The 27,707-nt window shown below is 41.5% G+C and overlaps 1 protein-coding gene across 1 annotated transcript in view; it reads left to right on the top strand.

Annotated features, from left to right (window-relative positions):
• LOC144755186 (caspase-7-like) overlaps positions 1-27,707 on the top strand; it is a 142,152-nt gene that overhangs the window by 15,575 nt on the left and 98,870 nt on the right. Inside the window, exon 3 of the mRNA XM_078643850.1 lies at positions 2,238-2,383. Within this exon, the coding sequence (XP_078499976.1) occupies positions 2,238-2,383 (146 nt within the window). The remainder of the gene's footprint in view (positions 1-2,237; positions 2,384-27,707) is intronic.

Genomic DNA, 27,707 nt, shown 5'->3' on the forward strand with positions numbered 1-27,707 from the left:
TAGGCCAGGTTTAAATCAGCAGACCAAAGTGCTCTAGAGAACATGTAGAAATGCATCAGAGTAGCCAGGCTGGGGGTGCCTTGCTGATATAGAATTTTGTGAGAGGTACTTAGGCCCTTGAATTTGGTGGGCTTTCTGATAGGTAGCCAGTGGAGCTTGACAAGAAGATGGAAGGCAGAACTGAAACTTGGGAAGGAAAAAAAAAGTCTCCCAACGGTGTTTTGAATGACCTGCAAGATATTCAGAATGGATTTTTGTAATCACAAATACAGGATATTGCAGCAATCAAGTCGTGATAGGACCATGGATTGCACGATCAGTTGGCGTGTTTGCTGGGGAAAGAAACCCAGAATGGCTTACGGTTCCTATGGATGCCAAAACAGTGACCAGGTAGCGTTTTGACTTGGGTTTCAAAGGATAAAGAATTTTCCATATATAACCCAACGTTGTCGACCACTGATTTAGGTTCGGGGTGGGGGGGGGATCCCAATGTTGCCAGCCACCCTTGGTCATTCCAAAGATGAGTATGCCTACCCAGCAGGAGGATGTCCGTTTAGATGGCACAAAGTTTTGAGCAGTTATCGTGCATCCATCCAGCGACTCTGTCAGACAGTTTTTAAAATTAGCACAGTCGCTGGGCGATTCTGCTGACCAGGAGATGAGCAGCTGAGTGTCATCATCATACGACACTAGTGAGGTTTCAAGGGATTTCGCAACCTCAGCCAGTCGTCTGACGTAAATGTTAAAAAGGGTGGGATAAGCGCCGAACCGCGAGGGACGTTGTGTACCGGTACTCTGGAATGACACAAAATGGGGGGAAATCACTTAAATCTAAAAGGATCAGAGCCTGGAAATTGCCAGCATTTACAGAGCTGCAAAGGGCGTCATTGATGCAGAATGTGTGCACAGCATAACTGTATTTTCTTTTAGCTACTTTTATGAACTTTAATACACGTTTAGCTCCACTGCCTACCTGTACGATCACATTAAGTAAGAGATGCAGCTTGGGCTGCTGGGGCTTGGTACCAACATGTACAAAGGACAATTGTCACCTCGTTTCCAGCACCTCACAGGCTTGGTAATATCTCCCATTCTCCTTCTGCTGCAAGGTAGGACCAGGCAGACCGACTGGGCAGTCTCTGTCTGGCAGCATACGAGTAAGTATGTTATGCTAAAGCACTTGGACTACATCACGTTGTTTTGAGGTGAAATGAAATCCAACCTACATCTGCTGAGATATATATATATATATATATATATATATATATATATATATATATATATATATATATATATATATATATATATATATATATATATATATATATATATATATATACTGTGGAATGTGATTGGGATCCACGGGCTAGGGCAGGGGCCTCAAACAAAGTGACAGGGGTCGCAACAGGTTGCCTAGGTCTCACAGTAGCAACCCCTGGAGACCTCCAATTGGTGTCCATGCCCCTTTCCCTCATAGTGTAAAAGAGAGTCACTTACGATTCTCATCATGGAGAACTGTGATGAATTAGGTTTAGAAGTTAAATATTTTAATAATAGCCTTTACATTCTTGTGATGGACATGGAACATCTAGGTTGTTTCTATATTGAATCTTATGCAGTTTTCACAGAAACAAGATTTGTCTTTAAACTTTTTGTCCCAGGATTTTTTTGACTTCTTTTTTACCAGAACATTCGTGTTTCTCTTCCTCCTCAATGAAATCCAACTCACAATATTCTACACAGCTGTTCTGCACAGTGGGTTGTATACTGACTCAACAAAGGAAAAAGTTCACAGTTCTGAGGAACCGGCCTACAAATGTCTCTAACTGTCTAAAGCTTGCTGATTTATATCGTATTTCAATGTTTTGATCTTCAGTGGTCATCCTTTCTCTGAGTTTCTCCAAACTGGTTTTGCAGTGTGTCTGCTTGAAGCATGATTCATGGCCGTGCTCTCAACACCTTTCTATGCGATTATGCTTGGAATTTGGTTTTGCAAGTTTGGAATGTGAAACTTGTTTTCTTGAAGCATGGCACATGAACATGATCCCTAAAAATGCTAGCACGTACATTTTTGTTTTGTTGCACCTTAATGTTCCCATGAAACCTAAAACATGGTTAATAATAACATATATGTGGTATCTGCTCAGGCTAATAATGTTAATCCATTAGAGAATATTTGTTTGTTTGTTGCCAAAACTTACAAACGCTAAACTCTGGCTCATGTAAACTGTTTTTAGCAGCAAGAAGGAGATGAAACAGCCACCGGCCTCCTCCGCTAAAACTGAGCACCGAGTTGTTGCGCAACCATATCTTTATAACATGAACTATGCACATGTTGGCAAATGTGTTATCATCAACAACAAGAACTTTCAAGGGAGTACAGGTACTGCTATTGATACTCCGTTTCTGTTGGAATCTGTTTATTGATTTTTTTCTTTAAGTTGATAACAATTCGTGCAAACAACAAGACATGCTTCAGTTATGTAGACAGTGGGGCGTCAAGAAAGCTGAGCCCCATGACGCATTACAAATGCTGCTTTACAAAGTAGGGCAGTACTGACAGAGTTGTAACCGTACATCAGCATGCAGGTGTCAGTTAGTTTGTAGGAAGGAAGACACAGAACGAGCACAGTAGCCCATCGGAAAGTGGGCAAATGATTCCAGTTTAGATTCTATCGAAAAGACAAGTAAAATACAGAACAAACTATGGCAATGCCAAAAGGGCTGGCTTATGAAGGAAAGTGTCTCTTAAATCACTGATGAGATTAGGCACTCAGTAAGTCAATATTTCATGCTCTTTGTCACTCACTATTGCACTAATACATCTATTCATCCACCAAGTCATTCTTGAATTCACCACTTACCCAAAAGAAATAAAACAGATACACAAACTCCACAAGCATATGAAAGATATATTCAAATAAAAAAGGTAGAAAACTAGAAAACATGGGGCCAAGTAAAGTTGATGGGAAAATACTTACAATCAAAATCAAAAGTTAACAATAGCAGTAGGCATCTCTCTTTCAGTGTGGTTGTACAAAATGTATTGTTGGTTTAAAGTTCCGGTATATCTGCCACATTTAGAAGAAACATGTTAGCCGCCTTGAAGTGAAAAAACATGATATACTGTGTACAAGACCAATCCAAGGTAGATGGATGCTCAGTAAACAAAAGAGTGGCCATCTTCGAATGCTGTAGTGTATAACATATTGTACTGATCCAGGGAGGTCAGCATCATGTTTCTCAGGACAGTATACTTCCAAGTTTCGCAGTTCAGTTTAGAAAAAGTGGTGTCACAGAGGTATAGAGTCAAAATATCGAGTTTTTAATATCGACTAAACATAATATCGAGTAAAAAATATAGAATGGACATAATATCGACTAGACATAATATAGACTACCAAAATATCGACTAGAAAATTTTAATATCGAATAAAATGGACATAATATCGAATCAAAAATATACAATGGACATAATATCGACAAGAATAAAAAGGAAGGAGGACCCCTCACAGAATTTTTTAGGGACTGGGGGGAAAGACAGTGGTTTAAGAACAAAGGGTGTCCCGAGTTGATGGACAGTATCGTCCTATTTATGTGTCAATATTGAGAGACAGCATACCATACTCTCGGTGGGAAAGGCAAAAATATGTATTCTAATTCTCAAAAACAGTCACATCCAGGGACAGTTGCAAATTATTAACACATTCTAAGTAGTTCCACAGGCGAAAGAAATTAATCAAACTTGTCAAAACATGTATTGGTAAACAATTTGAGTTAGATTTATTACACAATTCAGTTACAATTCATATAAAAAAATAGTTTAAAAACATTTCACATTGGTTAAAAAAATTTACTTCAAGCACATAGTAAAACAAGAAGAATCAACAAGGTCGACGCGGCGTTTCGGCTTTCTTTTAGTACGCCTTCATCAGGACTGATTCTAAACAAGTAAAACCTTAAAAACACAAAGTTACCAGCCATTTTTTAGATTTGAACAAGTTCTGCCTCTCTTTTTATAAAACAAGAAAACTGTTACTTTTCCCCATGGTTGTACTATTTTTACAAAGCATTGTAGAGCTGTTTTTTTGGGCTTTCTGTTCATCTCAAAATACATATTCAAATGTTCAAGTACTATTTTTCTTTAAGTCAACTTGATATCACAATAAATATTATAGGAAACAATGCTATTTGCCTCTCCCTTGGACCTAGATCCAATGCTATACCCTTACAATATTGACACTGTCGTAGTGCATTCTTGTTTTGCACTAACATACCTTATTTCAGGTTGTGCCTAGCTGGAAACCGTTAGGTGGATCGAAAAGTCTTATGGACTCTTGAGTTATTCTCAGGTCACAGGATGCTTTTCTCAATTCGCAATGCCTGCTGTTTCTAAATAAGAAATTAAGGCATTATCAATCCCATCTTAATTTCTCGCTGATAATGCCTTAATTTCTTATTTAGAAACAGCAGGCATTGCGAATTGAGAAAAGCATCCTGTGACCTGAGAATAACTCAAGAGTCCATAAGACTTTCCGATCCACCTAACGGTTTCCAGCTAGGCACAACCTGGAATAAGGTATGTTAGTGCAAAACAAGAATGCACTACGACAGTGTCAATATTGTAAGGGTATAGCATTGGATCTAGGTCCAAGGGAGAGGCAAATAGCATCGTTTCCTATAATATTTATTGTGATATCAAGTTGACTTAAAGAAAAATAGTACTTGAACATTTGAATATGTATTTTGAGATGAACAGAAAGCCCAAAAAAACAGCTCTACAATGCTTTGTAAAAATAGTACAACCATGGGGAAAAGTAACAGTTTTCTTGTTTTATAAAAAGAGAGGCAGAACTTGTTCAAATCTAAAAAATGGCTGGTAACTTTGTGTTTTTAATGTTTTACTTGTTTAGAATCAGTCCTGATGAAGGCGTACTAAAAGAAAGCCGAAACGCCGCGTCGACTTTGTTGATTCTTCTTGTTTTACTATGTGCTTGAAGTAAATTTTTTTAACCAATGTGAAATGTTTTTAAACTATTTTTGTATATGAATTGTAACTGAATTGTGTAATAAATCTAACTCAAATTGTTTACCAATACATGTTTTGACAAGTTTGATTAATTTCTTTCGCCTGTGGAATTACTTAGAATGTGTTAATAATTTGCAACTGTCCCTGGATGTGACTGTTTTTGAGAATTAGAATACATATTTTTGCCTTTCCCACCGAGAGTATGGTATGCTGTCTCTCAATATTGACACATAAATAGGACGATACTGTCCATCAACTCGGGACACCCTTTGTTCTTAAACCATAATATCGACTAGACATAATATAGACAACAAAAATATCGAATTTTAGGTGTTAATATTAATTTTTCTTTTTGTGTAATATAATTCTGTAGCGGGTTGTGCGTTTATGGGGGAATAGGGTGGGAAGTAATTTAATTATAATTAATTAAATATGTTATTTTATTTTTTGTTATTTATTTAGAATTAATTGTAAATTAATTATTAATTGGTAATTAATTAAAATATAATTGGTAATTAATTTTAATTGATTAATTGATAAATATTTTAGTTTTAGTAATTTATTTTCTGTAGCGGGTTGTGGGTTTATAGGGGAATAGGGTGGGAAGTAATTTAATTATAAATAATTAAATATGTTAATTAATTAATTGGTATTTATTTTGAATTGTTAATTAATTTTTAATCGATAAATAATTAATTTCAAATTGATAATTAATTTTAATTAATTGTTTAATTGATAATTATGTGAATAATATTATTTTATTTTCTGTAGTGGGTTGTGGGTTTATAGGGGAATAGGGTGGGTAGTAATTTAATTGTAATTAATTAAATATGTTAATTAATTAATTGATTGGTATTTATTTTGAATAAATTGTCAATGAATTTTTAATTGATAATTAATTAATTGTTAATTAATTTTTATTAGTTGATTAATTAATAATGATGTGAATAATATTATTGTATTTGTAGTAGCGGGTTGTGGGTTTATAGGGGAATAGGGTGGGAAGTAATTTAATATAATTAATTAAACATGATAATTAATTAATTGGTATTTATTTTAAATAACTTGTTAATTAATTTTTAGTTGGTAATTAATTAATTTTTAATTGGTAATTAAAATGTATTAATTGATTAATTTATAATTATGTGACTTAGATTAATTTATTTTCACTAGAGTGGGGATATTAAAATTTACCCCTATGCTATCCAACGCTTTCCTTACTGTTGCACTCTCTGGAGTGGGAATAGTAATTTTTACCCCTACGCTATCCAACGCTTTCCCTACTGTTGCACTCGCTGGAGTGGGAATAGTAATTTTTACCCCTACGCTATCCAACGCTTTCTCTACTGTTGCTCTCGCTGGAGTTGGAATAGTAATTTTTACCCCTGCGCTATCCAACGCTTTCCCTACTGTTGCACTCGCTGGAGTTGGAATAGTAATTATCACCCCTACGCTATCCAACGCTTTCCCTACTTTTGCACTCTTTGGAGTGGGAATAGTAATTTGTACCCCTACGCTATCCAACGCTTTCCCTACTGTTGCACTCACTGGAGTTGGAATAGTAAATTTAAACCTCTCGCTATCTTATGGAATAATATTGTATATGTTTTGTTAATAATATGTATATATGTAGTGACCAAGGCGGCTGGGTCCGTCGAAACGCGTCTACGGTATGGAATAAAGAATAATCCTTGATATTTATCTCACGGTGTCGGTGCCTACTTTATATACTTTGGAGAAGGATTGAAGGAATATATATATATGTGACCAAGGCCTCGTGTAGGCCGAAACGTTATGCTGTCTGTTGCAGAATAAAATTTACTCACAGATCAACTTGGGTCTCCAGTTTCTTGGCGGTAGCGGTGGGAGTCGAACCTGTGAGCTGTTGCTGCCTGTGGAACCTGTGCTCATATATATATATATATGTTTTAATTTTTTTTATTTTTAAGTTACAATAAATATTTATTAATTTTAGGTTTATTTAAGTATGTTTAAAATAGTTATATTTATTATTATAGTACTTTAAAATTACTTTTAAGACATTTTAAAAAATCGATATTTTGACTGTCTATATTTTTTCCTATCGATATTTTGGAGTCGATATTTTTTTACTTACCTGTTTGTAGATAGGAGGTCGATATTCTGGCATTCTATATTTTTACCTCGATATTTTGGCTGTCGATATTTTGACTGTCGATATTCTGTCAGTGATCCGTCACAGAATGCAGCATACTGCAAATCAAATGAATGCCAAGTGGGTGTCTAGTAAGACTCTTTCGAGAACTGCAGGGTGCTCTGAAAAATAGAAGAAATAGACAGAAAAAAATTAAAGGGGGCATTTTAAAGGAAAATGGAAAACTAAAGGACTGACCACCAGCTGAGACACTGAAACACACTAATTTTCACTAATTCACGCAAAATGCCATTACACGCAGATCCAGTTGCAGAACTGGGGTAACCCATCACCCCAGGCAGTATGCAGTAATAGGGAGAAGCAGACTGTGAATGACAGTTACACAGAGAGAAGAAGGCAGACCCCTTATGTAATAAGCATAGGTAGAGTTTGTTTTTATTACAAGGGCCTGACAGACAACTATGCTTCCCAGACCCTCCTATGAGGGTCTAGTAAGGATTCTCACAAGAGCAAATTATCTACCCTAGGTTTGTCAAAGGAAGTAATCAAATCTTTGCTAACTAGAGTAATCTGTGATATTCCTTGCAGCAAATGGCCTGTCTTTAGGCATTAATGCAGTATAACATCAATCCACCCGTAAAGGCCTATTGGCTTTACCATATTATATTCACAATAAATAAGTCAGGCCTAATGCTGTCATCATTTTCCATTACACATTTCTCAAATGTGTGGCATCTAACATAACCTTTCCCAATGAACCAATAAAGCCTTCAACATTAGCTTGCCTCCAGTGCCCACTAAGGCTTCATGTATTGCACATGAGCAGGCAAACCTCAGGAACACAGTCATACAATTATAAATATATACAAAAATACAGTTGGCTAAAAATATACAACCCCTTTGAAAGGGGCCTAACATGGATAATCACATTGCAAATCTTCAACTTCAAGTGTTTGTGAGATGGAGTAAACTTTATCAAATCTTTACCTATTATGGTAATCCATGAGATTTCATATAGCAAAATGTCTGCCACCGGCATTTAACATAGTGCATTGACAATACACCTTAAAGGTATATTGACTTTAACAAACAGTGTTCACAATAAATGTTTCAAGCTAACAGACGTTTGTGTAACTTTTCAGAATAAAAATATCAGTCCTATAGCATCTGACATAAATGTTCCCAAGGAACCAATCAAGCCTTTAGATTTGCTTGTCATCATATCCAACTCCTGCCTACTGAATTCTGCATAAGCTTTCCCACAAAGTAACATTCAGGCATAGAGTTAGTAAAGTATAAATATACCCTTAATTGCAGTTGGCAAAACAACGTTCAACCCTCCACTATGAGGGCTAACAAGACTTATCAATGTGCAAATCTTATACCCAATGGGTTTGTACCGGGGGCAGAGCAGACAACCTAATCCCATGGCCTACTTCAGCCGAATATGGCTAGGGTAGAGGTGCCGCCCCCCATTTTCTTTTATTTTTCATGCAGGTGTCTCGAGGGAATGTGATAAAAAATGCTGATTATTTTGTATTTAGCTCCATGGGTGTTTCTCTGAGTCCCTCTGTGGGGCCGGAGGTTTAGGGAGGTTATCCCTCTCCTACTCCCTTATGTTACATTTTGTTTATTTCAGGTCAGGGGACTAACTCTTGAGTCCTGTAATGGCTGGCAGCAACATTTTTCTCATGTTTCTGGCAACCAGTCAGAGCACTCACTCCTGTGTGAGTCTTACTCCGGCAGGAGTGAGATGGGCCAATGGAAAAAAGTTCCCTTGGCCAATACGAGTGCAATAATTTTAAATTGCCACTCCTTCGAGACTTTCTCAAGTCTCTTACGGACCCAACCATCTAGATATCCAATTATTTTTCAACCTTAATTTACTGAACAAAAACACAATCAGCCGACCAAGATCTAGCTTTCTGCTAAATGTAGTGTCAATCAGTTAAGCTCCTTAAAGAAGTCTATGGAAAACGCATGGGGATTTTGTGTTTTGGGAGCCCCCTCTTTTTTCTCAGCTGCCGCTTAATGGATGATGAAGTTCATTTCACAGAGAAAAGCAACAGTGTGTTCCTCAGCAACGGAAAAAAATGCATTTTGTTTTATGAATAATTAGCATCTACACACAATAAACACAAAGGCTGTTTTCAGAGCAACCCCTTTTCCTCAACACTAGTTCATTTTCTTCTTAAATCCCTATTTTTACTTTCTTATTTGAATTTGCGAATCTATATTGAATCCACAAACCAAAGGCCCACATTTAATGCATAGCAGCGTATTCAGGATTTGCAACTGTGTGAGTGATTCTGGGTGTGTTTCAATGGCTGTGTGAGTGGGTGTGTGAGAGCCTGAGTACATCTCTTGGTGGGTAAGTGAGTCTCTAAGTGGGTCTCTGAGTGGGTGCATGAGTGTCTGAGTGTGTCTGTGTGGGTCTCTGAGTGTGTGTGTGAGTGCCTGTGTAGATCTGTGAGTGGGTGTGTAAGTGCCTACATGTGTCTGTGAGTGGGTACATAAGTGTCTGAGGGTGTGTGTGAGTGCATGTGTAAGTGTCTGAGTGGGTATATGAGTGTCTGAGTGGGTCTGTGAGTGGGTGTGTGAGTGCCTGAGTGGGTCTGTGAGTGGGTGTTTGATGAATTAGTGGGTCTAAAAGTGGGTGTGTGAGTGTTGAATGGATCTGTGAATGGATGCGTGAGTGTCTGAGTAGGTCTGTGAGTGGGTCTGTGCATGTTTGAGTGGGTCTGACAGTGGATATGCGAGTGTCTGAGTGGGTCTGTGAGTGGGTATGTGAGTGTCTGAATGGATCTGTGGGTGTGTGGGTATTTGAGTGGGTCTGTAAGTGGGTGTGTGAGTATCTGAGAGGGTCTTGTGAGCGGGTGCTTGAGTGTCTGAGTGGGTCTCTGAGTGAGTGTGTGAGTGCATGAGTGGGTCTGTGAGTGGGTGTGAAAGTGTCTGTGAGTGGATCTGTAAGCATATGAGTGTGTATGTGGGTGGCTGTCTGGGTCTGTGAGTGTGTTCCTGTGTGGATCTGTGAGTGGGTGTGTGAGTGCCTACATGGGTCTGTGAGTGGGGGCATGAGTGTTTGAGTGGGTGTGTAACTGGGTGCATGAGTTTCTGAGTGGGTCTGTGAGTTGGTGAGAGAGTGTCTGTGAGTGGGTGTGTAAGTATCTGAGTGGGTCTGTAAGTAGGAGTGTCACAGTATGCATGGGTATGTGAGTGTCTGTGTGGATCTGTGAGTGGGTGTGTGAGTCTCTGAGTGGGTCTGTGAGTGGGTGTTTGAGTGTGTAAGTGGGTCTGAGAATTGGTGTGTGGGTGTGTGCGTGGGTGTATGACTGAGTGGATCAGTGAGTAGGTGTATGAGTTTCTGAGTGTGTCTGAGTGGGTGTGTAAGTGGGTGTTTGATTGTATGAGTGGGTCTGAGAGTGGGTGTGTGAGTGTGGAATAGATCTGTGAGTTGGTGTGTGAGTGTTCGAGTGGGTATATGAGTGTCTGAGTGGGTCTGTGAGTGGGTGTGTGAGTGTCTGAATTGATCTGTGGGTGTGTTGGTGTCTGAGTGGGTCTGTGAGTGGGTATGTGAGTGTCTGAGAGGGGCTGTGAGTCGGTGCAAGAGTATCTGTGAGTGGGTGTGTTACTATATGATTGGGTCTGTGAATGGGTATGTCACAGTATGAGAGGGTGTGTGAGTCTCTGAATGGGTCTGTGAGTGGGTGTGTGAGTGTGTAATTGGGTCTGAGAATCAATGTGTGAGTGTCTGAGTGGGTGTGTGATTGGGTGGATCTGTGAGTAGGTGTGTGAGTTTCTGAGTGTCTGTGAATGGGCGTGTGGGTGTCTGAGAGGGTCTGTATCTAAATGGGTCTGTGAGTTAGTGTGTGTACGCATCTGTGTGGGGCTGTAAATGGGTGTGTCAGAATGGTAGTGAGTCTGTGAGTGGGTATGTGAGTATCTGTGTGGATCTGTGAGTGGGTGTGTGAGTGCCTGAGTGGGTCTGTGAGTGGGTGTTTGATGAATTAGTGGGTCTAAAAGTGGGGGTGTGAGTGTTGAATAGATCTGTGAATGGATGCGTGAGTGTCTGAGTAGGTCTGTGAGTGGGTCTGTGCATGTTTGAGTGGGTCTGACAGTGGATATGCGAGTGCCTGAGTCGGTCTGTGAGTGGGTATGTGAGTGTCTGAATGGATCTGTGGGTGTGTGGGTATCTGAGTGGGTCTGTGAGTGGGTGTGTGAGTATCTGAGAGGGTCTTGTGAGCGGGTGCTTGAGTGTCTGAGTGGGTCTCTGAGTGAGTGTGTGGGTGTTTGAGGGGGTCTGTCAGTGGATGCGTAACTGTCTGAGTGGATGTGTGTTTGAGTGTGTGAGTCTCTGAGTGGGTCTGTGAGTAAATGTTTTTTTTATTTACAGCTGCATTTGCGGACCTGCCACAAATGTACATGGACGGCCACTCTGAGTATCGCTGTGGCTCCGCAAATACTGATCGCTTTTTTCTTCTCATCAAGGGTCCCTCACAGACTCCTATATTACATCAGCGGTCAAGGTATCCCTACCCTGACCCCTTCTATGACATTTCTGCCAAATTTCCCACCATAGGACCATTCCTCAATATATAAAATAGTGGCTGCACGTCGCATCCGCAGAGTCGCACATTTTGCACAGCATCCGCAAACTTGCGTATGTTGGAAAAACATTTGTTTCCGGCCATTTTGATCCCATCAAGGGTCCCTCACAGACCCATAACTTTCCCATAGAGATTGTAGACACATCTACAGCCTGAAACGCTGAACAGAATTACACCAAATTTGGCAGATCTTGGTCTGGAAAGCATACTTTTTTGTGATTTGGTGTTAATCCGTTAAATAGTTTTTGAGATATTAAAGGAAAAACAAATTGGTATATCTAGAGGCATGGACCCTTCACAAATCCTTTATGGTGTCCTGTGAATACACGCGGCTACAGCAATGCCATGATTTGCGGGCCATCAATGCTAGTTAATAATCAGTGGATCTAATATATACCTCTTGCTGGGTAGATTTCACTATGAACAGTTGTCTCGTTATGTAGTAGGGGCATATCGTACAGAATAAATGCTTTAAGAATGTGTAAAACTGATTCAAGAGTGGTCATTGTCTACTCTGTCTCCAAATTTTTTATGCGGTGTAGCTGACAAGACCCAAAATATTAGGGTGTTTGGACAGATTCATTCCATAGTAAAGCATTTTTTTATAACAAATGTTTCCTCTTAAGTGATTTTAAGATTTTAAAAACATTTTTAGACATCATTTTAATGTATTTGTATGAGTTTATGTTGATGTCAAAAGTGTTTCTTTTGTGAGGTTTTTTGCATTTTATTATCTGATGTAACAATAAAAAAGAAAAGGAAGATTATAATAAAAAATCATCCATCTTGCTTCTTTAAATGCTCTCCCGACCTCCAACATCTTTTTAGTTAAGACCCATTTGGTTGTTGCTATTTTTTTGACCTAGTATTCTGTGAAGTAGGACGTTAACTAAGCATTCTTAGCACTTGCATTTTTTCCTCCATTGTTTTCTGAATTCCATAGTAAACCCTTTGTGGTTGTGCCCCCTCAGTTGTATGACAGAACCACACATGCCATTACCACGCATGCAGTTACCCCACAGTCATTACAATGACTGTGATACTACCACGTATGCCATTATCATTTAAGTCTTTACCACACATATGCCTTTACATGAATTTTCATTGTAAAGGTACGAATGGTAAAGGCATATATATATATATATATATATATATGCAAAAAAGAAGGAGAGAACTCTGGGTAGTTCCCAATTTAGGTGGAAGGCAGCTCCTGCATAGAGCACCCTCAACACCAGCGACATTCTAAATTTGCTCACCTCAAATGTCTGCTTTTCTATCAAAGTTTTTAAGCATAGGATTAGCACAGTGCTATCCACACCGAGATAGAAATGGACAAAGTCTTTTGCCATTAGTACAGCAAAGTCTTTAAGCATAGGATTAGCACAGTGCTATCCACGCCGAGCTGTAAAATGACAAAAGCCATTTACCACTCCAGGCACAATATTTCAGCTTTGGATTGGTAAAATACCATCCAAGCCAACCTGAAATGAATAAAAGCAACCCCTGATACGTGTTTCGCTGCCATTACAGCTCTTCAGAGAGGTTTAGCTTTGTCCAGACACAAGGGAGCACCAAGTATAAGTCAAAACAATTCCCTTGCAGGCATAGAGTGACGCATAAATTATGCAAAAAAGGCGAGAACTCTGAGTAGTTTCCAATTTAGGTGGAAGGCAGCTCCTGTATAGAGCACCCTCAACACCAGCGACATTCTAAATTTGCTCACCTCAAATGTCTGCTTTTCTATCAAAGTTTTTAAACATAGGATTAGCACAGTGCTATCCACACCGAGATAGAAATAGACAAAGTCATTTGCCATATGTACAGCAAAGGCTTTAAGCATAGGATTAGCACAGTGCAATCCACGCCGAGCTGTAAAATGACAAAAGCCATTTACCACTCCAGGCACAATATTACAGCTTTGGATTGGTAAAATACCATCCAAGCCTACCTGAAAGGAATAAAAGCAACCTCTGACACGTGTTTCGCTGTCATTACAGCTCTTCAGAGAGGTTTAGCTTTGTCCAAACACAAGGGAGCACCCAGTATAAGTCAAAACAATTCCCTTGCAGGCATAGAGTGACACATAAATTATGCAAAAAAGAAGGAGAGAACTCTGGGTAGTTCCCAATTTAGGTGGAAGGCAGCTCCTCTATAGAGCACCCGCAACACCAGCGACATTCTAAATTTGCTCACCTCAAATGTCTGCTTTTCTATCAAAGTTTTGATTTTGAAGCATAGGATTAGCACAGTGCTATCCACACCGAGATAGAAAAATGTATCGGTGCATATTAAGTCAAGTAAATATATTGTCCCAGATAAATATAGGATGAGAAATCATTAGACAGTTTCAACGCGTTATATACAACATACACTGTATAGTACTAAATATTGCTGCCTTTCAAGCACATTAAAACAAAGAGGTAGTTGCAATCAAATGTTACATTTCCAAAACAGGGTATGATAGAAAAACCACTTACTGGGTATACTATATAATACCGGGCCAATACCCAACTATACGGTCTATCATTAATCAAAAAACATAGAAGATGAGGTATGCCATCATGGACAAAAACAATCAAAAAAAGAGGGTGTACAACCTTAGCTTAAGTGCTGTGCCATCGCCATGTGCCTCTGAAGAAAAGGGTAGGGTACCCAAGAGATGAACTACCGAGGTAGAATGGGTGCCTTCTTTTCCTCCTGCCGTGAAAAACAAGGGAGAGAAAATAGAAAAACCATATTAAAACCAAATTGAATATCATGAATACATAAGTATCATGCAATTAAAAAAGTAAGTACCAAATAACAGTACTGCAATCCTAGAAGCAAAGAAGGTTACAGATGGGCATAATATTCTCATGTTTCATGCAGATGAATTCCTAGATCTTCATCAAGGTTAAGGCCCCCTGGACTTTTGGTTTGATACATTTGGATTCTTGTTGTCTAAGTTTCAGGGTCCTGTCACCTCCCATGTGTACCCCATCATTACCCTATTATTGCAATGTTGTGTGGTCCTATCTTACTGTTGGGACTCTGTATTCATGTATGTTGGGTACACAGCTTCTTAAGTGTGAGCAGGGCTGTTTCTCATCAAAAAGCATAATAAAATCCCTATCCTTCAACCCCCCTGTGTCCTGAGAGTATGTGATTCCATTCTTCGGAGAATTTTGTGGCTATATATATATCTTGTTTCCATAGGAAAAGCATTTATTCTTTTCCCAATAACTTTGGCGCTGGTTGACGAATCTTCGCGACATTTTCAAAACTAGTGAGGCGTTCCGGTCAGCTCACATTGAAAGTTTCAGGGTGATTCAGTAAGTGGGGGCTGAGAAAAAAGGGGGGTCCCAAAACGTGTTTTCTCCATGTTATTTTCCATAGGAAACTTTAGACACGGCTACGGCCCGAACTGCTAAACGGAATTACACCAGATCTGGCAAAATGGTGGCCCTTGTTTCAGAAAGAAATCTTTTTGTTAAATGGTGTAAATTTGTTCAATTGTTCCTGAGAAATTAAAAAAAGAGGTTTGAAAATGAATTTCCCATAGGAAACTTTAGACACGGCTACAGTTCGAACTGCTGAATGGAATTACACCAAATTTGGCAAAATGGCAGTGCTTGGTTCAGAAAGCGCCCTTTTTTTAAATGCTGTAAATCCGTTCAGTAGTTGCTGAGAAAATCAAAAATAAAAGTTTCGATATTTGGAGGCGCTGTGGATCCGCGGACCCTCCCGACCACAAGCTTTATTCTAATTGGCTGTCAACACTCCAAACCAGGAAGTGTTGGCAGCCATCTTGTGACTCGGTGTGACAGGGAAACAAAGGGGGCAGGGTAGAAACACCCTGACCCCCTAGGCCTGCTGACCCCCAGGGCCCAAAAAAGCATTAAAAAAAATAATAAATCTGCGATATTTGCGCACCCAGCGCTAATGTTGGCCGAAGGGAAAAAAAACAAAGCGCAGACTCCTGCGCTTCGTTGAATTTGAGCCCCTGGGTGGGCCAGGTCCCAGGAGCACTGAAAAAAGATCCTCATGATAAATGTGAACTCCTCTCATGGGGAAGGCTTACACAAATGGACATTCACTGTGCAGAATTATCCATTTGCAATTCTGCATGTACGTTTTACATTCTTGTCAATGTCACCTGTTCTCCAAGCTCCTAGAAGCCGTTCATGTTATTGTGTGTGCTCTAAAGGTTATCACTAGGGTGGGATGCTCACGAGTATTGTTGTCTACTTGGAACTAGCGCCCCCTGATAGACTTGGAGACTCTCTAGACCAGCGGTCTCCAACCGGTCGATCGCGAGCTACTGGTAGCTCGCCAAGGCCCCGTAAGTAGCTCGCGCTGGTAGCGTCAAAATTTTGTAGCCCGTTAACATCGTTATAATATTTAGGCCTTTTTTTATGGCGACGTTGCCCGCCCTCTCCCAAACCAGCTGCTCAAATTGAGTTTAGCTGGGGAGGAGCGGGCTAAAGAGGATCACGTTGTTCAGTAGCCTATGCACCGCCGCCAGCCCGCCACCTGCCTTTCAAACCATGGCACTGCGCTTTTCATCCTGCGCGTGGAGTGCCAGTGCACAGCAGCAGGCATGGCAGAGCGTAGCGGCCGGTGCTGGAAAGGGTGCAGGTGGCGCAAGCAGTATTAAACGGCTACCAGGATATGTGCCACCTGCCTTGTTCAACCTGCCAGCAGTTCGACCGGAGCAACAGGTAAGCTTTAAGGAGCCCTACGCAGGCCTGATCAGTTCCACACCCGTAGCGAGCCCCTACCCTGGCCTGTTAGTTTTGAGAGGAAATAGTATTTGAGATGGGTAAAGGAGCGCGCGCTTATTGCTTATGAGAATTATGGGTGAAAACTGGGGGTGATTACTTTTTCGTTTTCAATCAATGATTAGGAAACGGTTTCTTGAAGTGTTTGTAGTGCACGTAAATAATTTTCAAAGCTGTCTCCTAAATGTTTAAACTTCTGTAGCTGATCTAGTCACGGGGTTAGAATTACACCTGGTTTTTTGGCGTCTACGTGCTTTAAAATAACTCACAGGCTAGGCCGGATATTATTACAAATATAAACTTCCTGCCCTCATCAATGCACAAAGTACATTAAGCGGTTGCGCAGCCAGCTGTAGTTCAAACACTGTAGTATCCTTACAGCTGGGTGTGGGGGGGTCTCTCGGAAAAATGCGCACGTTTCTTGGCCTTTAGTAGCTCACGATGAATTTGATTGACCAGAAGTAGCTCTCACTACAGAAAAAGTTGGAGACCCCTGCTCTAGGCGGTGAACTAGCGCTTGTGCAGTGTCCGTGCGTTCTTCTGGTGTTGCCCAGGGCACTATCTGAGCAGGCTTGCTGGCAGCAGCTGCTGTGTGGGTCCGGGACACAAACCAAAGTGATGCGGCGGCAGGCCTTCCCGGAAGCACAGGGGTTTCATAGAATGATCTCAACCTTTGTGTCGTGTGTGAGATTGCACTACTGCACATCTCAACCCTTCTCCACGAGCATGCTCATGCCTCAACTGTGTTCTTTGCAAGCGCCACACAACTCCAGGAAATACTTGGCACTACAGGCTGTCTGGCTTGCGCATTTGGCGTGTTTCGAGTAGGAGTCAGGCGGAACCTGGCGACAATCTCAAGGTTTGAGTAAATCTAGAGGTCCGTGTGGCCTTTCACAGTATTACGTTGTATACATATGTGTACGTCACTCACAGCCTCTCTTCTTTACGAGTCGGTATATGGCCTGTGTTTTCCATGCAACGAAGATGGAAGGCCTCCCCGTTACAATGGCAAGAGTAATAGGAGCGAGAACGAGGCAGCCCCCATGGCTGCGGAGTAAACATGCGTGACACCTGTAAATTCACACCCAGCGCTGCACACAGTTGCAAATGAGTTGTCAGCTTTGAGATGCTATGTGTAGGTGTTGCCTGAGTTGATGGGAGACCCGGAAGCAATGGGCGCTTGCCCAGTTCCTAATGCTTGTCCGTGCCTTGAATGTTCTGCATTTATCACCCTTTTGTGTTCCAGGGCCCGCCTTTGCCAGGGGAATGTATGACGTTACAACGAATTCCGTTGCAACGCATGCCTTTACCACGCATGCGTTACAACGGAATTCGTTTACCACGCATAACATTTACCTCGATTGCTTGCGTAGTGACGTCATACGTCGTTAAGAGAAAGCGGAAGTTTATTTTCCGTTTTCTCTTAAACGACGCTGATAAAATACATAACCCGACGTGACATCAGGTGAGTTTTTTTTATTGGGGGGGAGACCCCCCCAAGCCCCCCTTTTTTAAATTTTTACCTTTACCACATATACCTTTACTACAAAACTCGTAGTAAAGGTATGCGTGGTAAAGGCTTTCGTGGTAACCACGCATGCGTTGTACTGCATGCGTGGTTAACGATTTCGTGGAAACGGCTTCGTTGTAATGGCCGTTTCCCTTGCCGAGGTAGTGCCCTGCGCGGAAATACATTTGCCGCCCTCCTGCTGGTGAATAAAACGAGGCAGCGGGGAGCCCCTGTGTTCAGGGGTCAGGCCCTGGAGGATTCCATTAGCAGTGTCAGGCCTCTGAACAGATTCCTGCCCCACCCCACTCACCTGAATTATGCACAGATTTGCATCTCACGCTGGTGCCAAGTTGTTGGTTGGAGGGGGGTTAATAGTGCATGGCAGCAGGGAGTGAGAGGAGATGGGAGGCAAGAAAGCAGGCTGATGAGTGTTAAAAATAGGTCTGCAGTCTTGGAGCCAAGGGCAGGGACTCTGCTGACCTTAATGCAGACCGCTCCTAGGCCCCTCTGAAGCCTGCTGCCCTGGGGATGGACCCCGCTAGCCCATCCCTAAAGCCGGCCCTGGGTGGCACAAACAGAATGGCATCTCTGCAGGCCACAATATTGTCACCTGTTTCCTGCCCCTGCCACCCCTTCTGCCTTTATATTTACAGTGGCATACTAATGTTCAGGGCAGCCATGGGCAGTGCCCGTTTAAGGCTGGCAGTGGGCATGGTGTATGCAAGCTTAATTATTCTTCCTACTTTATCCCCAACAAGCACTAGGAAGTTCCGGGGATCAAGCGCTCCAAAACAGAAGTTGCACATTCTATCATTTAATATTTTTTTCATATGTGCAATAAATTAAATTAATAAACTTGACCAGATTATAAGCCCAACCAGAGCTCAGTTAGCTGCTGGAACCAGCAGTGTCCTCATTGCACTATAAAAACAACCCCTCAAACAGTAGAACACAGCAAAAGTGGGTTCGTTCAGCCAACGTCCTCATGGGCAGTCATCTAAACCTGAAAATGCTGCCCAGCTTCTTCCAAAGCCAGGAGGTTTTTGCAGGAAAGGTCTGTCCGCCTGGCTGTGCTTGCCAAGCCTTGCTTCTGCATGGGCAGCTGCCCAGGGTCTAAGCAGGGTGGCACAGCTTCAAGTCTGTGCAGAGAATCGATGGTCAGAGGCCTGTTTGTCCCTCTGAAAAGTACTGAGGCCTCAGCTGATGGGTCTCACTTGACCCTTTCACTGAGACTAGGCCAATAATTCATGGTAGATAAACCGCAAGTAATTCAATCCCACCGCCACGGTGAGACGCCTTATATGTGACTGTATTCTACAGTTGTTTAAGACCTTGTGTTGAGAACTTGGAAATTCCAAGGTAGCCCCTGCGTGCACAGTTCTTGCAAAAATGAACACTGCCAGCACACGATGAACCTTATATGAAGCACCACTGGAATTATGCGGCAGGGATGAGTAAAGTAGGCAGCAAGAAAAAGGCAAATTACGGGTCACATTCATTTTATAGCATTACTTCGTTCTTTCGTAATTTTTAAACTTGGTAATACTGTATGGGCGTTGGTTGCACCTCATTAGAACCAATTTAACAACTAAATATAGAAAAAAGCAACAGAAAGGTGACCAGTACAGCTTTGCATAGGGCCTTCCACTGTGCGGCAACACGGGTCACTGCACTGTTAGTAACTCCTGATCCATTTGAGTTAGAAACACATTTATATTTTTTGTTAAAATCTGCAGATTATGTAGCAGAGGATGGATTATGTGGCAAACGCGACAGATTTATAATTATGCAACTATTGCCGCACAATTGCACAATTCTCACAATCAGAAGCTTGAGGGACAAGTTTGAATCGGCAAAGACCCTGATATATTTGGCTTTAACAGCCACAGATAGAAGTTGGCTACAGTAGCAATGCAAGTCTCCCTCCTGAGGGACAGGTTGGAATCAACATGGAAGCATAAATTCCAAACAAGGTGTACAGGGCAGCTGGGCACAGGCCCCTCCAGATTCAAGCCACAGTTTGGCCCACTAACTTTGTTGGTCCTGCCGTAACCCCAAATGGTCATGGCCTTAAAGGCGCTGGGTTTCAGATTGCCCAGAATCACCCTTTATCAAAGGTTGCAACCAATCTGCACACTCCTTCCTCTGCTCCAGGTCCACAGTTCTTAAAAGTATCAGGTGCCCTTGATGTAAATCTAAACCTGGACTCTAAAGGTATCAAGAAGCTTAACCAACTGCTACAGGTAGCTGTTCTATAAATATATGAAGTGAGCAGAGCCCCGAAGACTCAACACTTGAAGCTGACCATCTGAGGTCTAAAGGAGGCCTCCTACACAGGAGTAACTGAGGGCTCTGTACTGCCTATGCACAGCTATGCAGCCTCACTTTGAACTTTGCTTTACAAAAACAAGCACTGGCAAAATTTGAACACGTATAGTCTGCAGCGACTCGCAGTCTATTCAAGAAACCTCTTTTATGGGTATTCTGTTGAAGCCATGTGCATGCTGCCTGTGCTCATCTCACCTGCCTCTGATCAAAGTCGTGATTGTGAAGTAGGAGAAGGTGGAAATGCCGTCTGCTTTGAGGGCCCCACACTCGAGAATACACACCAGGGGGTGCGTTTGCACAGTGGTGCAGGGAGGGGGCGTGGCCTGATGTGACAAGTATGCAAACGTGTCAGATCGCACTCCGCAGAATCCGGTTATAGTAAGTATGTTCCACCTCCGGACCTCACCAACACCCTGATGGATAAACACACAGGGTGTTCGAGCGGTCGGGCGAGGGAAGGGAGGGAAGGGAAGAGCAGGGAAGGGAAACCTGCAACAGAAAGCACACAAATTATTACATTCAGGCATGCATTCTACTCTCAGTAATTTCTCACTAATGGCCTCTCTAATCACCTTGTGTAAGCGTATTATGACTCCTGTCTCTCAGCAGAGGGTTCAATAACGATATATGTTCTTCCACTCCTGAATCACATAAAACATAGATTAGATATCTGTCCTGATAACCCTTCCTCTATATCTACTGAATAGAATTAGAACCTACCCACTGTTCATAGAGAAACATCATTAAACAAGAACCTTTCATTATCAGGCTCCCATTTTTTTAGGTCACTGACAACCTCCAGAGTCAGCAGCGGAGTCAAGAATGTCATAAGGAAATAGAAAACAGTAAATGCCAGAAGTTCCTTCCTTCTTAAACAAAAGACGAGATAATTCAGAATTAAGGGGTTAACATCACCCCTTCCATGAATAAGTCTTAATTTCCACGAATGTAAGAGTTAGAGATCCAAACACGGCAAGACGTAGTGAGCCTCATCACTGTCTTCCGTTTTGGCAATTGTATCCACAAAGTTACCAAGAACAAATATACAAGAAGTCCCCCAGATACGGTAAAGCGTAGCTAGCCCACTACTACTTCCCGCTCTGGTATTTGTATTCACAGGTTATATAACAACACGCATTCCTTCATGCGCCTGTTCGTAACGGCAATGCGTGGACCTCCACTACATTCCGCTCTCTCTTTACCATACCTTAACTTAAGGTAGACATCCGATGTTCCAAAGAACGAATACAAGACGTGTTCGCTTCCAATCCAAACCAGCTCTCAAACAGGCACAGTGTGCTGACTCCCAAAAGAAGCAACGCGAATCACCAAAAGAAAACAGACCCGCACCTGACAACAACGTGCGGGAAAGTCAACAGTACCTTAACAGCGTACCGCGCCTCCAGTCTTTCTGATGCGATAACGGACCAGACGTCCGATCCTTGGTCTCAGCAACCCTCGAATTACCTCGACGAAACCAAACAATTCAGAATCACGCACAACGCCAAGCCAGACCCGCCCATATTCATAGCGTGCAGGTCGGCATGGCCTCATGGGTAATGTAGTTTAACAGTCAGGCAGGCGCGGCTGGGCTAGATCCTGACAAAACGCGCCTTGTGGCATGTTTTAAGTTGGGGAATTAAGTCCCCTTGAATCCTGAGGGTCCCTAGGGGCCAACTAGCCCACCAGGTACGTCCAGTAAGTGCCACAGAGTTGCGTTGCAGAGAGGTGTAAAAAGGGGCATGGCCTTGGACCACCTCCTTGCAACGCAGCTCTGTGGTGCTTACTGGAGGTGCATGATGGGCTAGTTGGCCCCCAGGGACCCTCAGGATTCGAGGGGAATTAATCCCCCAAATTAAAACCCACCAGGGGGCGCGTTTGCACAGTGGTGAAGGGAGGGGGCGGGCCTGATGAGACATGTGTATACTTATGCAATCACTCTACCAAAACTCAAGCACTTATAAATTCACCATGCACTCTCCTTGCAGCACTCTAATCATCCAGTCACTACCCATGCACTCATGGAATGACCCATGCACTAACTCATGCACTGCTACAATACCCTGAGCAGTACCCATTCAGTCCAGCCATTGCTCTTACCTCTTTCTGCACGTCACTTGCTTATTTCTACAACCCTCTAGCATCTTTCTGCACTCCTCTTCCCTCTTTGTGCAACACTCTTGCCTCTTTCTACACCTCTCTTCCCTCATTATGCACCACTCTTGCGTCTTTCTGTACCTCTGTTTCATCTTTCTGCACTTCTCTTGCCTCTTTCTGTACCCTTTGTGCCTCTTTCAGCACCTCTGTTGCTTCTTTCAGCACTTCTCTTCCTTCTTTCTGCATCCCTTGTGCCTCTTTCTGCACCCTTCCCTTTTCCTGCACGTCTCTTGGTTCTTCCTGCACTGTTCTTGCCTCTTTCTGCACCCCTCTAGCAAATTTCTGCACCGCTCTTTCCTCTTCCTGCACCCCTCTTGCCTCCTTCTGCACTTCTGTTGGTTCTTTCTACACTGCTCTTGCTTCTTTCTGCACCTCTTTTGCCTGTTTCTGCAACTCTCTTGCCTCTTTCTGCACTTCTCTTGCCTCTTTCTGTACCCCTTTTGCTTCTTTGTGCACCTGGTTCAATGAGAATAAAAAAAACTTAAGGAAGGGCAGTAAACAAGCTGAAAGAAAATGGAGGAAGTGTTATGAGGAAGTTGATAGCCCTGAAGGTAATACTGGGCAATTATAAAAGGGAAATTGCTAAAGCGAAAGCTGAGTACTATGCTAACACAATCTTAGAGGCATCCAACAAAGCTGAAAGCGTTTAAAAAAAAAAAAATGATCTGTCTAAGAACGACTGTTTAAAAAACACGACAATCACAACTCATGACTTATATAATGGTCTAGCGTCTTTTTTTGAGGAGAAAATCACTAAAATAATCAATGGTCTTGCAGTAGCTCAGGAACAAAAAAGAGTGGAAGTGAATTCAGTGTGTCGATATAGTCACCAGGCTGTCTGAAGAAGGTAGGGGCAAGTGAGGTCAAGCTAGCAACTCTAGATCATTTTGAAACCCCTACAGAGGAAGAATTTTAAAAACTTGCTTTAAGCACTGCATCTGGGTCCCCTATAGACCCCCTCCCACATAGGGTATGGAAGGAGCTTTTCCCACAGCTCCGTCAGATCTGCTGCCAATCCTTGAGTGGTGGGGTAGTACCTACCTGCTGGAAACAGGCAATTGTGTCACCCCTGTTGAAAAAAGCTACCCCAGTGTCCAAACAACTACAGACCTATTTCCCTTTTCCACTACCCTGTAATAATTTTAGAATGCCTGGTTAGCAAAACCCTCTCACAATTTCTTGAAACTAATCATAGGCTGGAAGACATACAATTTGGTTTTCGGCTGGGTCATGGTACGGAGACTGCATTAGTAACAGTCCAGGATGAGCTTAGAATGCGTGTAGATAGTGGGCAGTCAGCTATATTGATCCTGCTGGACATGTCTGCCACTTTCGATATGGTCAATCATAAGATCCTTTTTAGGCAGCTCGCGGAAATTGGGGTGGACAGTATGGCAACGAAATGGTTCCAGTCCTACCTTGGGAATAGGCAGCAAGCAGTGGCCCTTCCCCCTTTTCTATCAAAATTTGCTACCATTCAGCATTGTGATCTCCAAGACTCGGTAATTAGCCCAATCCTTTTTAATATCTATGTGAGTCAGTTGATTCCTAGCATCAAATCTTACAAAATGAATTTGGTGAACGATGCGGATGACACATAACTCATTCTGTCTCTAGAGGGGATTAGGTCAAAACTAGTTGATAGTTTTCATGAATGCATGCAAAAAACTGCTAGATGCTTATGGACAATTCCCTGCAGTTCAACAGGGAGAAAACAGAAATCCTGTACTGCATGGCCAAGAAAGTTCCATGTCCGCTCCCAGCTAATTTTTTGCCTCCCCCTTCGGATAAGCCCCCCATACCCTCCGAGGCAGTGCGCAACCTGGGGGTAGTTTTTGACGACACGCTGACTCTAGAAACCCACATAAGCAAAACAGTTGGAACATACTTCTCCCTCATTTTAGCACTGAGGAAAATACTCCCTATGCTACCCATGACAGCCAGGGCTCTCGTGGTGGGAAGTGTTATTCTGAGTCAACTGGACTATTGTAATGCTCTGTTACTGGGTGCTCCTAACTTTCTGATCATGAAATTTCAAAGAATTCAGACGATAGCCACAAAGCTAGCACTAAAGAAGCCACACAGAGCTTCTGCCTCTGTGTCCCTTAAGTGTCTCTTTGTGTTCTGTAGCACATCCGGTTAGCATGCCCAGAATTAGAACCTCTAGATCTTAGGCAAACAGAAGAACCCCTACACTTTAGGAAAAAGCTTAAAACCTGGCTCTTCCCAAGGGTGCAATGCGGAACAGTCATCCTCATGGTAATACGTGCATATAAGGGAGCTAATGTGACCTCAGCGCCAGGATATCCGTGGGGTAATGTGTCCTTTATAAGATTACATTATATTACATTACCTCGCCTGCCTCTTTCTGCACCACTCCTGCCTGGTTTCAGGGATGTTATAGTTCAAAATTAGCTTTTAAAAAACCTTATAAATCCACTGAAAAAAACATAGGTTTCTGGGACGTTATAGTTCAAAATTAGCAGTTAAAAAAACCTTAGAAAGTCACTCGAAAGAAAACACAGGTTTCAGGGAGGATATAGTTAGTTGGACATTTCACTCATACAAAACCGGAGAAATTGGAATGTTATAGTTAATTGAGCTAACTATAACTCACTGTACTGCTGATGACGTCACATATTACATCATTCATGCCATGGTCAGTGACATCACTGATGACACCTCAAATGACATCACTGATGCAATCACTGATGACATCATCCAAGTGATAATCTGATGCACCTCCTCACACCCTAATATAACCTTTGCTACACCTACTCTAAAATACAGACTACCATTTTCGAAACCATAGACAAACCAATACCAGTTACTGCATACTCACTAACTGAATCATAGGTCTACCCACACATCCACTCATTCACCCATACATCCACTCACACATGCTGTCACTCATCAATATAGCACTATCATATGCACTGATACACCTATACAGACACTCACAGACCGCCACTCATCTACGGAGTTACTCACACACCTAGTCAGTCATCCAAACAATCATTTACTCAAATATACAGTTATACACACACCACATCAGTTATTCATACAGATACTAACACACACTTACTCACTTATACAATCACTGATACAAGCACACACTCATCCATACAGACACTCTTGCAATCACTCACTCTCACGTATAGTCATTTATATACTCCAACACTCACATATACTGACTTTCACATTTGTAGTTACTCACACATGTATCACTGAGACATCCATTCACTCACCAACACACCCATACACATACTCACCCACCCATACAGCCCTTCACAGATGTGCACTTGAACCCATACACCCAGTTAATCACCCACTCACACATCTGTGCACAGAGTAACAACCCCCACCCACCCACACAGACACTCAGTCACCCATACAGATACTCCGCTAACCAATCAATAACCTATATAGTAACTCATGTAGCTACTCACCAACCAATGCAGCCGCTTACACACCAACTGACAGACTGATACAGACATTCACATAGATTAGTCACTAACCCATGCATTCAGTAAGACACGTTTAATCACTCACTTATACAGTCAGTCATGCACCTACTAAATCATCCAGACACTTATACACTCACTCATTCTTCAATACACCTTGGCATATACATATATACAAAACATACAGAAAAACAATGTCACTGGATGATGATGATGTTTGCTGGTGTGTAATGTTGATGTAGGTGTATAAGTATATTTAATAGTATTCTATTGATCTTTGTTAGCATGTATGACTGAATGTATACCTAAGTGTTTTGATGTGTGTGTAGATGTAGGAATCACTAAGTGGGTTTTTAGAAACTTGTATTGGTGTGTCAATGGTTTCAAACATGATACCCCATATTTTATAATGAGTGTTGAAAGGTTATGCTATTGTATGATGAGGTGTATCAGTTTGTCACATGGATGATGTCATCAGTGATGCCATCAGTGATGTCATTTGAGATATCATCAGTGATGTCACTGACTATGTCATGAATGATGTAATATGTGACATCTTCAGCAGTGGATTGTGGGCGCTCGAGTTATAGTTAGTACAACAGGTTTTGTACGAGTGAAATGTCCAGCTAACTTTAACACCCATAAAACCTATGTTTTTTTCAGTGAGTTTGTAAGATTTTTTAAATGCTAATTCCTAACTATAACATGTCTGAAACCTATGTTTTTTTCAATGAATTTCTAAAGTTTTTTAAATGCCAATTCCTAACTATAACATGTCTGAAACCTATGGTTTTTTCAGTGAATTTCAAAGGTTTTTTAAATGCTAATTCCTAACTATACCATGTCTGAAACCTATGGTGTTTTCAGTGAATTTCAAAGGTTTTGTAAATAACAATTTTTAAATGTATTTAATGTTATTTTTATTTTTTATTTTTTTATACTGATTTTCTAATTTTTTTTAAACAGTTTATTTTTAGATATTTTATTTTTTAAATTACATTATAATGACATTATACATTACATTACAAAATACACTTTCTCAGAATGAATTACTTTACTTTGAATACTTTGAAAATAGGCAATAGACTTTTAAGTAGAGCAGTGACAGTTGTTGCAATGGGCAATTTCAAACACAATGCAACATTGAGGTCAATGTGAATTTGTAGTTAAATGCAGAAAATTACTTTTTGGATTACTTTTCTAACCACAGGACTGGATGCTAAATTGAGTCCTGAGACATCACCTGTAAACAGTTGAGTAAAAGCGTTTTGGTTACAGTAGTGATTTTTAAGGAATTTTATTGTATTTTAAAAGATGACACTTATAAAACTTTTTCCAATAGAATCACCAATGTTATCCTATGGGAGGAAATTCATTTATCAGGTAAGTAGTGTTTCTTACTCAGTGGTGGATCCTGGTTCCAGCACGGGTGCATCTCCTGTAAACAGTCGAAAGAATGTGTTTAGGCAATACAGGCAATACTTAAGGAATATTTTTAGTTTGTGAAAATAGACAGAAATTTTTCTGTTGAGAACCAGACAATGGATTCCTATGGAAGGACATTCAAGTAACTGGTAAGTACGGTTAGAATTACTTTTCATGATCAGTACTGGTCTCGAAGATGCAGCCCTGACGTCTCTCCTGATAACAGGTGAGTAAATCGGAATTCGTAGTTCAGCTGATTTTAGAGGAATATTTGTATCTTTCAAAAATCAACA

Source organism: Lissotriton helveticus, chromosome 5_1 (genome assembly GCF_964261635.1).
Source record: "Lissotriton helveticus chromosome 5_1, aLisHel1.1, whole genome shotgun sequence".
Lineage (NCBI taxonomy): Eukaryota > Metazoa > Chordata > Amphibia > Caudata > Salamandridae > Lissotriton > Lissotriton helveticus.